General features: G+C 46.9%; 1 protein-coding gene across 1 annotated transcript in view; it reads right to left on the reverse strand.

Annotated features, from left to right (window-relative positions):
- The window catches only part of PRICKLE1 (prickle planar cell polarity protein 1), a 66247-nt gene that overhangs the window by 7997 nt on the left and 45339 nt on the right, over window positions 1-12911 (reverse strand). The window contains exon 2 of the mRNA XM_054178634.1: window positions 386-565. Coding sequence (XP_054034609.1) covers window positions 386-517 — 132 coding nt within the window. The 5' untranslated portion in view covers window positions 518-565. The remainder of the gene's footprint in view (window positions 1-385; window positions 566-12911) is intronic.

Below are 12911 nucleotides of genomic sequence, written 5' to 3' on the forward strand. Positions count from 1 at the left end.
GAAGTACTGGCCATGTAGCACAATGCCATGAGGTACGATGCCATGAGCTTTAATTTCTCCTAATAACTTATTTCAAAGAACAAGCAAATTTCTGTGCTGCTTTTAGACTCAACACTACCTCTGTAGCACATAACTTACTGCAAAATCCTGACTGGGATTTTTTTTTAACATAAAACATCTCCATGTGGAGGATTTTAGGATCCCAACACAGAGCTTCATTGGAATAGGACAAAAAACAAGAAGGTGGAAGTTCTATGTGAACTTCATAAGAAGGGAAGAGTTTTAGACACCATAAAAATGTAGTGACACTTGTAGAGGCAGCACAGCACTCCCTTAGACAGTCCTTGCAAGGCTGATTTTAAAAATGCAGAAGCATAGTTTGTACCTGCTCTGGTCTGAGGCCTGGGGGAACCCAGGCATATTCTTCCAAGGCACAGCCAGAGTCATCATCAGATGTTGAGCTTCGCTGACACCCGAAAACAAGATTGTTGGCTTTGGCCTCCATCTCCAATGGCATAGGTGTGGAGCGTTAAATATTTCAGCTGCAGCTCATCAAGAAATTGATCTGGAAGAAGAGATTAACAGAGCTTTAATAAATCTGAACATGCAATAACTAATTATCAGCATAAATGATCTTACAACACTTTACTGTTCCTTTGAGTTGCCCAGATCAGTGATTGAAGCATCATCACAGCTTGCCACAAGCAATTCAAAGGTGCTTAATATAGTTGTAAAAATAGAACTACTCAAGAAAAAGAAAACTAGACACACACACTACCACCTTCAACAACTGCAATGTATTTCAACATTAACACGGCTGCTTTTACACTTCCGCTTGTGTCACATCCCATGTTACTTGCAGGTCTGTCCAGGAAAGACTCATTGATCAGGTATTAACAAAAGGAATGACACGAGTTCTTCTTCAAGCCCTTAGTACCACCGTTCTAGTGACACAAAAGCCATGACAACCACTTGACAGAAAATAAATGACTAGAGAAAGATGGTTGTGTGTGTAGTGTGTGTGAGGTAGACAGAGTAGTGAGTGTCTGCTGGATTACTCTGAGAACTTTGGAGGGGAAGGGCGTTGGTCCAGTTATATATCTGAAATCCAATTATGACAGATTAGGCTCTATAAAATACCTTATGATTGTTCTGCTAATTTAAAACCCTACAGGGACATTCTTCTGTTGATTCATGAAGCCTGAAAAGCTGACTATCAGTGGGAGTCACAGCTGGCACAGAAGGCCCTCACTGACATCCATAAGCATTCTGCAGTAAAAAGCTTATTAAGATAAATGTCTTACATTAATTCTAGCAGTTAGGAAATTCAGACCAGGAATTTCAGTGAAATACAGATAACCAAAAGCAGAGTGAATGTATCCTACCATGACAGACATCCTGACCAGTGGGGTTAGAAACAAGCTTGCCTTTAAAGTATGACATTATACATGAGCTGTGCCTTCCCCATTTTAGGCAATTCTTTTACCTGTTTGTCTAAATACAGATGGAACTTTGTCAGTGCTAGATCTGAGCTGTAGAAGACTTTACTATTCTTGACATACAACCTGGCTGATGGGTCTAAAGGGGAGAGCAATCTAAAAACTTCTGGTGGGTACCACATTACGTTTCCAGTTTCATCACCACCAGATTAGAGAAAATGAGTTGCTGCTAGACCACAGATGGAAGAAAGATGTAAGAATGAGTACCCAAGTATTCTACTAGTTACTCCATAGGAGTTTCTCTTCCTTCAAGTGTGAGGTACTGGCTAGTGCCAGGCTCTTTGATTCAGGGCATAAACCCAAACCTGCTCCATGAAAGTGGCCACATGCATGCAAAGCCTCAAATGCAGAGAAAGTGTGATATTCAGTATGACACAGTCTATCTGATCTGCCTACCTCCATTTTCAATATGTCTATAGAGTCCCATACCAAACAAAAAGAGATAGGATTACTTAGCTCTTCCACTGGGCTAGTGCTCAAAAAGTTAACTTGTTCAACTTTACTTCAAAAACTTCTGGTTTGAAAACATACACACTACTTTTGGTGCACTGCTAAGACACCAGCATACTTCTATTATGCTACACAGCTGCGCTGTCAGAAGGGATTTATTTAATGTTTGAGAGGCAGGCAAACATCTCTCTCCTCTTTGAGAGGAAGCTGTTTCTACAAACCTTATGAGCTGTCAGGCAAACTTCTGAAATCTTACTCTAGCCAAACAACTGAAAGCTGGCAAAACAGCTTCTGAGCTTAGTATGGCCATACTACAGTTTGTGTCATGGAAGGTAAGTAAAAACCAAACTCAATCCTAAAAACTCAGTCCTATAGGTGTAAAAGAGCAGGACATCTAGGTCCATTGATTTAGTTTCCTTCAAAAACAAACTGTAAGATAAGTGATACAAAGAACTATTTCCTCTGTCCACATACTACTGGAAATGCAGTCATAGAATCACAGAATGTGTATGACTGGGGGAGACCTCAAAGACTGTCCAGTCCAACGCTCAGCCAAGCATTAGGAAGGTTTCTCTTATTGCTTGTATAAAACTGGAGCGTGAGGAAGGAGGTACAGAGGGGTACTGTGACGCAGTTAAGAAATCACTCTAGCAAAAAGCAACAGCAGTGCTGACTGTTCTGTCCAGATGAATGGGGATGCTCAGGTTGGCAGCTAGTGTCCCACATCATCTACACCCAAATAATTCTCAAAGGTAAAATCACTATGACCATCAATGAGAAGTCCAGGTCCTTCTGTAGAATCATAGAATCAATAAGGTTGGAAAAGACCTCAAAAATCATCAAGTCCAACCTGTCAGTAGATGAATTGCTTTGCAATTTCCCCTCAGAAACAGATACAGCTGGCTTACATGCCACTCATGCCTAAGATACTATTTCCAATTACCATAGCATTGCAACACAAGAACTTGTGTTGGTTAGACTCACTTTTGAAGACGCCTCTCCAATAACCCAGCAATAAAAGGAGTTACTAGGTGAAACATCTTTGACATTACATTAGACAGCCTGACCTCAACTGCACCACAGGAATCAGATCTGCTACAGAGTTTAGCCAAAGATACAGGTTCAGCTCTGCCAGTCCCTGGGCACTCAAGCAGGGTGTACCTGTGGTTTACTCACACCCAACGCTCACCAGCACACAGGTAATTGAGTAATTGCTTCATACTGATTGCTCCAAAACCTCTTCTCTGTAAGATCAAAGATTAACTTCTCTGACTACTTTTTTTCTTTTGAGAGACAAAGAGACAACCCAAAATTTGAATTCATGAGGCCTTGCTAATTTTTCTGAGAATTTCTGAACTAAGGCTACATGCTGCTTCTACATGGCCACTAGATAATGCTGTGTAGCAAAGGCACATAAGTGCAGGAGCATTGCCTAATTCCAAAGGAAGACAAGGCGTAGGTGTGAGCGAGACCACACTGCTTTTCCACAGAGAGTGCTCCTGCTTGGGTTGCCTTTGACCATCCATTTCAGACAGCAAGCATTCCAGCTCCAACAAGAGAGAATCACAGACCCACAAGCCCATATCCCAGCGATACTGGGCAGGATGAAAGTATGGCTGGTAGAACATCAAGCCAACTGTTGAATGCAACTTTACCATTGGGGTGCTGCTCCTGCCCAGAGAAGGCACTTGGAAATGTTTAAAGCGAGGTTTATAAACCTCCATGACCCGAGATGACTGAAAGGACAGCATTCACTTTAAAAGAGAAACGCCACCATGGAGCTAATGCTAAGCCAGCTATAAAATGACTGACAGTGCACCATGTATCAACACGGCCCTGTCACAAATACTGTGCTGTTGCTCAAAACGAGGTTTCTAAACCAGCCCACCTTAACAGCAGGCTATCTGCAGAACTCCTTTAGCAACTGCCTGTTTAGGAGTTCTCCTTCCTTCTCCTGCTCAAGTGTAATTTGGTTTGCATTTTAAAACTACAGGGTTCTTCCTTCCCATCCCCCAACCACACTCATCCTTCAAAGTGGTCTGTTTAAGATGATTACATCCTAAGGAGGACTCAAATGAATATAAACAACAGCTGAAAAAATAAATGCTTCCAGAGGGATGAGTAGAAAGGTGGTCTTTCTACTCTTGCCATAACATCTCCAAAACATAGCAGGATGCTTTGCTTTGCTTTCTCAAGAGTCTGAAACACTTTGAGGTTTCAACTCCATTCAAATTATTACCTCTCAAAAAAAGCTTCATAGGCTGCAAGGTATTTCACTGGGAACTTGACAACTATAAATAACATAATTGAATTAAACAGCTAAGTTTGATTTTGAAAAGAAAAGCAATTAATACATTTTTTCTGCAAATGCATTAAGCCAACTGTATTATGACAAAGTTCAAAGAAGTGAAGGCAAACTACACTTTTAACTACAAAACAAAGTATCAGGATAGCAAACTCAGAGCAAAGCTATTGCTGAACCCCACATGAAGGTTCCTACGTGCTAGGATTTCCAACTCACTGATTATGTTCACCCCTGATCAGATAGAGAAGGTCATGATTTGTGAGCACAGTTAGACAAACATCTCCTTGCCCATCCCCTGCTGTTTTACTCCGTCCTGCAGGGCAAATTGTTTAACAACTTTTTTGTTAGAAGGCTTGTTAACAAGGCTATAGGGGATACAAGATGCATATCGCGTGTATCCCTTCACAATGAAGGAGTTAAGATTAGCATGGCCAGCCCACTCACCTGTTTATTTAATCCCCAGTGCATAACTACATTAGAAGAGGAAGAGCACAATACAGCAGCAATAAACTACCACAGAATAACCACTGGGTTTTTTTAATTTCCAGTATGTATTACATGAATGATCAGAAAGTCCCATTCCCTAGCTACACTTCAAACAATGTATTTACAGGCAGCTCTACAGCTCTGTACGTGGGAAACCTGAATTCAGAGTTGATAAGCAGAATTTCATCAGCACCATCACACAGTGACTTCCTCTGGCGTTGGGTCCTTTCGGTAATGAACTATCCAGAACACGGGGGGAAGGAATGAACCCTGTATACTTGTTCATTCAGCAGACCTTTAGATGGACCTTAGAACTTTTTTCCCCTTTAATTTACCAGCGTGCAAGGAGGGAGGAGTTAACTGCTTTCTCCCTCTTTCCCATCCTAGCACAACGATCACTTTTGCAATTCGAAGGCCGACGGTGCTTCTCAGAGTATCTCCTTTTGACAAGCCACACTGCAAAGACAGGCTACCTGCATTAACAAAAGGAGGAAGCCCGGTGACAAAGTATCACCCCCCGCCAGCACATCTGCCTGGGATGTTATGCTTGGCGCTGCGCAGCGCTGAGGGGAATACAAGCGCCCGCTGCAGTTGGGCAAGAACCAAACCTCTAGCCGAGGAAGAGGTATTCTCACGGATGCTTCTCCCCCCCTGCCCTCCTTAAAGAGAGTGCACAGATTTAGAAAGAACAAAATCTTGCCTTTTACAGTCTCCCATTGATTTTTTAAATTCTATTTTAAACAGCAGCCAGACTTTACTCCAATGTACACATATACTCGGGTTTCACCCCGTCACCTGTTGGCTCCCGAACAACACCCTTCTTTGTTAGGGCTCACAGCCCTCATTTCAGACAAGTTTCCAGAGAAAACACTTCAAGAAAGTGTTCAGTAAGTCAGAAGACTGGAGTTGTAAAACCCCCCCAAACTAATTCCGCGCACAGCCCAGTTTATTCTGACAGGCAGGCCGAGCCAGATGCGCTCATCTCAAAGGGACCGGAATGACGCCTTCATAAGGCTGAAGGACAGAAATTTTCCTTCTCCTTCCCAAGTTTCAAGGCCGTTACGATGGGTCAGAGGCGCCCGAGGTCCCCCCAGTTCCTCCCTGTCGGCTCCCCACCGCTGCGCCCGGCACCGGCCCCCGCCCAGCTGCTCCGGCGGAGGCGCCGCGAGGGAGAGTGGCATCGGGACCGGCAAATTACCTCTTCACAGCACCGAAGAGTGGCTGGGCTGCTGGAGAAGCTGGGCGCGGAGGCGTAGGAGAAGTGATGCCCGCTGCTGACCCGACCTCTTCGCTGCACTCACTGTTTTAAACCGAGCCCCTGCCCCAGCTGTCCCCCCGGGGCTGCAAAGTCCCGGGGAGGCGCCCGCAGCTCCCCGGCTGCGGGACCGGGCGCGCTGCTCCCCTTTCCGTTCCTTTCCCCAGGCAGGTCCGGAGGAGCGGCCAGCGCCAGGCACAGCCCCGTCGAAGAGGGGGGCAGCAGGGGGGGACTTCTGCCCAGTCCCTGCCGGGCGGCGCCGCCACTTCCCCTCCTCGTCCCGCCTGCTGGGAGCGCGGCGGGAGAGCTACCTGCGCCGCCCCCGCGCCCTCCTACCTCTCCACCCCCGGGGCTGCCAGCCGGGAAGGGAGCAGCCTCCCGAGCGCTCCTCCCGAAACGCGCCCCGGACCAGCACCGTCAGCGTCGACCCACGGCATCCCTTGCTTGGGACAGAAGTGCGGCGGCCACAGACCGGCCCCTCACCGGTTCCCCGTCGGCCGCGGGAGGAATTTCTCCCACCAGCGATCTTCCCATCAAAGCGCTGCCCAAGGCGGAGCAGAGAGGGAAGGAGGAAGAGAAGCAAGGAGCCCCTCCAGCCGCCGTCTCCGCCGCCTGCCCACCCGGGGGAACAAGCGTTTGCAGAAGCAATAAATCTTCGCGCTCAGAACACGCCGGACATGTGTTTTACCGACAGCGCTTTTGTTCTTGTTTACGCCCGAAATAGATTTCCCACCCCACCCTAAGCCGCGCTCCGGGCTGACCCTGCTCGGCCCGGCCAGCGCGGTCCTGTCACCCCGCAGGGTACTGCGGAGTTAAGGACCCCGAGTAAGCACGGGAAATCCTTTGCTCTAGATCGCTGTGCATGAACAAAAGTAACTAAAAAAATAAAATCACTCCGAAGCCAAGGACCACAGCAAGCAGATGCCCATCACTGCCTTCCTTAGCACATCTCAAGTGAGAAAGCGGTGTTCGAGACCCTGTCTGTGCACAGTAAAGTGCACCTGAGCTACCTGGACAAACAACTGCCAGCCTTCAGCTTTACCCCACCCCCCACCCCCCAGTGTGGGCATAAAACGCCTCGAGAGGCGGGTGGTTTGGCTTCAAAGGCTGGCGAGCAGCTTCGCCTCCGGCACCGTGAATGTAACCGTGAACAGCGCGCTCAGATTTCCTCTTTCCTCTTCCCTCCCGCTCTTTATTTCCCTTGGGAAGTCATTATCAAAGAGAACGACTGCCTCTCGGGGTCAAAGCGGCAACCTCGCTGCGAGGGGCAGTGGGGCAAGCAGCGGGGCAAGCAGCGGGGCAAGCAGCGGGGCAAGCAGCGGGGCAAGCAGCGGGGCAAGCAGCGACTCGCCTCCTCCCACTCTCCCAACCCCCACTGAGGCCGGAGGTGCCTTATCCCCCTTGCGGGAGGGCGACGGACGAAGGCACTTCGCGGACACTTATCGCTTCCCTCAGGAACCAATTTGCATGAATTTAAATTCACTCTTCTAAATTTGAATAACTTTGCCCGCAGGGTGCTATGGGGAGACGGCCCTGACGGGTGAAGGTGCGGCAGCTGCAGCTGGCAGAGGCGCTCAGGAAAGCATCCCTGTCCCTGGCGTGTACCCCCCTAGTTCCGACCCCGGCGCTCAGCCAGGCACACGGGAGTTTCAAGGCGGGCCAGGAAGAACTGCTATCCCCCGCTCCGCTGTGCTGATTAACCATCGCCAGACGCAGCCAGACAGAAAGGCAGACTTGATGGATCAGGACCAATACTGAGCTATCTGATCTCGAGTAGCCAAGCCCATCCTGGGTTAACGACGTTAAAAACACAGCCGATCCCCATCACAAAACCACAGCGACATGAGATGTACCTGGAGCCCTGACAGTTATATTTGTTACCGTAGGTGAGCAGCAAGATGTCGCACGGATCCAGCCCCGTGAATTCAAAGCTGCACTCCGTGACTCCTGCAGCGGAAAAAACCTGCTGAAACTCCTGCAAATTAACCAGCTCCCATCCTTCCACACCCCATTTCACTTCCATAAACAGTTCCGCTGGTTGTACTACCCCCATTCTCAAACTGCTAAGTTGTTTCGAGGTCAAAGTTGGTGTATCACTTGGATGAACTAGAGATTGTCAGAGCTTTTGTCAGTGCTAGCTTTACAAGACCCAGACTGTTTCTATTCTGTTTGTTGGACTGAGCAGACCCCATCTGGTGGCCAGCTGAACATCTGCCAACTCCATTCATCATTAATCAAAAATGGAAATGTCAGGAATAATGTTTATTCTTCCCCACTACATGACTGAATTAAATACCAACAATTTGCATATATTGTCTACTCCTTTTCCAGGGGTGCCTGACCTTTTCTTAGCAGTTCCCTGCAGCGAGGGCTCACCGCATCTGCACAGCACACTTTCGAAAAGGAGAATCTCATCTGGGGACTTCTGCAGCATAACCCACTCAATGGCTGCAGATAAACTTGCAAAGTTTCCTGACCTGGAGCCTACTGAAGCCAAAGGGGAGACACTCACTTACTTTACTGGGTAGTGAAACTGTCCCAAATCTCACTAACACTTTCCCCGACACTAAAGTGTTTGAGGGTGTACAGAGACAGTTGGCTGCACTGCTCTATTTTCCTGGATTTTCCTGGCTGGAACACAGAAACTACTATATTGTTCTGGGCAATGTACTTAAAGATAATCAGGCCAAAACCAGCCGTTCTAGCCTGAATTCATGTGGTCAGAAGATTTCCCTGAAATTACTGTCTGCATGAACAAAACATTTGATTTTGATCTTGAAGTACCAGCAATGGAAAAGCCACCACAACTCCTGTTAAATCCACTACAGCCCTTGTTAAATCGTTTCAAGTAGTCTATTTTAAACTTCCATCCCCCCCTCTTTTAAATTAAAAAAATATCTCAGCTAGGCTGTGTTTCAGTGCTCCAAAGCTGATGGCGGTAAAGCAGCCTTGAATGTTAGGCTTAAGAGCCAGCTATCATAACCCCCTCTAGGCATTTGCAACTTGTGAAAGCCATTCCTTCTCTTTTGATTCAGGCTGCTTCCACAAGAACAAATGTGTTGCTGTGATTTATTATTTTCTTTTACACAACAAGTACGACAGCATACATATTTGTTATGTAAAGCATAAAGTATGCTACAGAAGTTGCCTTAAAAAAACCCCAAAGACACTGAAAAAGGGGGGGGAAAAAAAGGCAGAAAATGGCTTGCCCTTTAAGGCATGCTACAAATTCTTGACTGTGGCTGGGTAGAGCTGATCCTTCAAACAAACAGATGTTTCAAGGGACCTGTAATAGATATGGAACCTTTTGCCCTAAGGTATTAGCACAAATTTAGTCTAGGTAACAACTTTCTTGTGCTGCTGACCAGACAAGGGGTGTTCTCTGGCCTGGAAGAAATTCCCTCAGCGAATCAGTGTGGGTTTTCAGTTTGCAATTACCCACATCAGGGAACAATCCCTGAGATAACACTGGTAATTGCTACCTTTGTTGGCAGTCACAGAAGAGAGACCAAGGAGCAGAAAATGAATTAACCTCTTGTGCTTCAGAGATGGCTTCTCTGGGTGGGACAGTGGCATAACACCCATCTCTCAAGCCCATTCAGGTCTGTGCATAAACAGAGGAGTTCACCTTCTACATCATCACCCTGTAATGATCGCCACCTCCACTCCAAGAGTTTTAATTAAGCATCATCTCACCTTGTTCATTTAAAAGAAAAAGCTGAGTGTCAGCTATGAAAGGTGAAAGTATGCAGTAAGGTGAATGGAAGCTACAATAATAACAAAAAAATATCTGTGAGTAATAACTCTTTCAGAGAATGAGTTCAGTCAATGAGAAAACAATTTAAAATAATCCAGGTTGTGTGTTTTGAAACAAAACAAACCATGAAATGTTTTGCATGTTTCTGACAGCACAGGAGGAGTTCACAGAGCAGGAATTACAGCTGCTCCCCAAGGGTTTATGCACAAATCAAAGCCTGCCTGGCGCAGGCGGGTATGCCCTTCAGGAATTTTAGGGACAAGGGCTCGACCATGTATGGTTGTGCCTGCAGGCTACAATACAGGGAGCTCTAGGATGTATTTACAGCTCGAGGGTACTTTCCACCTTGAGAGTGGTCCCATGTCTATGCCCTGAGAGAGTGAAAAGGCCACAGTAAAGGACCTTCGTTTCAGCTGATCTACTGGAAAACCCAACCCAGTGCAAAGATGCAGGTTTAGGTCCCTGGACCTGCCAGTGTCAGCACAAAGAAAAGCAGGAGCAACTCCTGTAAGGCTGGACTATTGTGCAGTTCCAGGCTCAGCTATCAGCTTCACTCCCTCTGTCTTCTGGGCAAACTGGGTATCACAAGCCTTGCAAGCACAGAGGAAGAGGGTCTTGCTCAGTCGATGCAAAAATGGCCGGATCTCCCAGACCACAATACATAATGCTCAAACAGAACTGAAATTTAACTATGTTCGCCTTTGTGCGTTCAGCGGCATCTCTGGATACTTGGGCATCTCGTCAAACCTGGCCCTAGGCCTCCTCTCACAGGAGGAATGTGAGTGTGGAATTATGCTTTCATAGGTGGAAACATTTTGCACAGGGTTACTGCTCTATATGACCACTAGGAGATACCTGACACACTGGATGCCTGGAAGCAAAGCTGAAGCCTTGAACGACCCTAATAGACCCCCAGAGCAAGGCCACCTATGTTCCTGCCAATCTGCACCTACAGCCATAGGTGAACCTTCCTTGTGTTCTCCCCTTTCAACACTGCTTCCTCCTGCACACCCAAACAGGGCAGTCTGGCACCAACAGTGGATCACCATGTACAGCTGATGCTGTGTCACTGACTGCTGTCTTCCTGTATTTTCTTCTTTTCAGGCTGCAAAGAAAGGGTACAGCAGCAGCACCTCATGAGTTCTGATGGCTCCAAAGCCTGAACCTCTGCCTATTTTAAAATAATATTTCAATATAAACAACATCTAAAAGTACAGAGAATATCAGCTCTGCAGGAGATACTCAGGTAAAACACATGAGGTGATACCCAAAAGAGAGAGGATAATACAGGTATTAAAAGGAAATGTGCATGTGAAACACAACAAGTTAAAAAAATAAGCACTCTTGCCCCACTTAGGTTGTGATTGAGTCAGGATGCTTGGTTTCCACTCTTTCATGCCTGTGGTCCTCATAGTCTGCCCTCTGCCTGCCTCAGTCTCAACAAAACAGCAACAATGCCCCAAACAGCTTTTAAAAAGTGAAATCTTTATTCTCACCCAGCAAACAATGTCACAGGGACTTGCTAAGGCATCCAACAATAGGCGTCAAGGAGGGAAACAATGCCTGAGTAGCTCACTATGGAGAGGGAGGACTGGCTGGCATCAGCTACTGTTTGTTGGGAATGCATGTTTAACAGAGGGCTTTTATTTCCTTTTCTTAAAATTCTCTGAGCTGGAGACCAAGGCACCTTTTAAAACCACAACTCCGCTTTGCTTCAGGAGCAAAGAATTAAAGTTTCATTAAAATGCCCTTCCTTGCTGGATCGGGCTAGGACTTGCTCCTGAACCAACAGGTCTGTTGCCATATCTGGAAACTCTTAACCCCACAGGCTTTTCTGAAGACAATAATCTCGATTTTATCATAATTGGCTCCGTGCAGCCCACAGTCACACAGGCCAGGGGGAACTGCCCAGGTGCCCACAGTACCACCGCAGCCACGGGCTGACAGGTGTGAGCAGGGCTCTCCCACCCACACCAACACACCCTGGTTAATTAGCACCCCGGCTGCACAAGGCACCACGAAGTGCACTGGACCAACACGCGCCTGCAGCGCTCGGCTGGTGAGAGAGGCTGACGCAGGGTGGAATTGCTGCCTGGGTTTTTGATAGCAGCCCGGTGCAAACACCCCATTATGCAACGGGGAAGGTGTTGCAGAGCCGGCGCTAATGCGCTCTGTGCTTATTGAGGGACTTTTCAGGCAAGCATTGCGCCAAAGCCTGTGAGGACGATGAATGATGTCACTCTTATCTGCGTCAAGCTCCGCTGTCGGGCCTTGTCTCCAAAGAACTCCTTGCAACTTATCTAAATTAGTTTGGAAATTGATTTAGATTACAAGAAAAAGAAATAAAGGAAATGATGCAAACCGTGTGGCTCTTCTGCTATGGTTAACACACATACCAGCACACAAAATGGGAGACCTACCCCAGGAGCGGGGCATCCGTGTAAAGAAACTGATCTGTAAACTATTACTTAAACACATTTTTAAAGGAGTATTCGAAAATGTACATTTCAAACCCTTTATGAACACAGTTTTGTCACACAAGTAACATTCTGCTACAGTCAGTCTGCCCTGGCAATGCCTTTCCACATCCTAAACTTAAGGAAAAAAACCCCCAGGTGGTTAAGTTTAATCAAAGGCAAAATGTGAGATGAAGGATTACTACTGATGCTGCAGCATTGCATCCAGGGAAAACAAAACACAGTTTTAAGCTGAATGTGAGATTTACAAAGGGTAACCTCCCCTTGCTCAAAATCCACAGAAGGAGGGAAATCTAGCAGTCAATGAAACAGGTAGTCAGCAGAGTGAATAGAATAGAATAAACCAGGTTGGAAGAGACCTTCAAGATCATCGCGTCCAACCTATTATCCAACACACCTAATCAACTAAACCATGCAACCAAGCATCCTATCAAGTCTCCTCCTAAACACCCCCAATGACAGTGACTCCACCACCTCCCCAGGCAGCCCATTCCAATGGCCAATCACTCTCTCTGTGTAGAATTTCTTCCTAACATCCAGCCTAAACCTCCCCTGGTGCAGCTTGAGACTGCGTCCTCTTGTTCTGGTGCTGGTTGCCTGGGAGAAGAGACCAACCTCCACCTGTCCACAACCTCCCTTCAGGTAGTTGTAGAGACCAGTAAGTTCTCCCCTGAGCCTCCTC

This window comes from Dryobates pubescens, chromosome Z (assembly GCF_014839835.1).
Source record: "Dryobates pubescens isolate bDryPub1 chromosome Z, bDryPub1.pri, whole genome shotgun sequence".
Lineage (NCBI taxonomy): Eukaryota > Metazoa > Chordata > Aves > Piciformes > Picidae > Dryobates > Dryobates pubescens.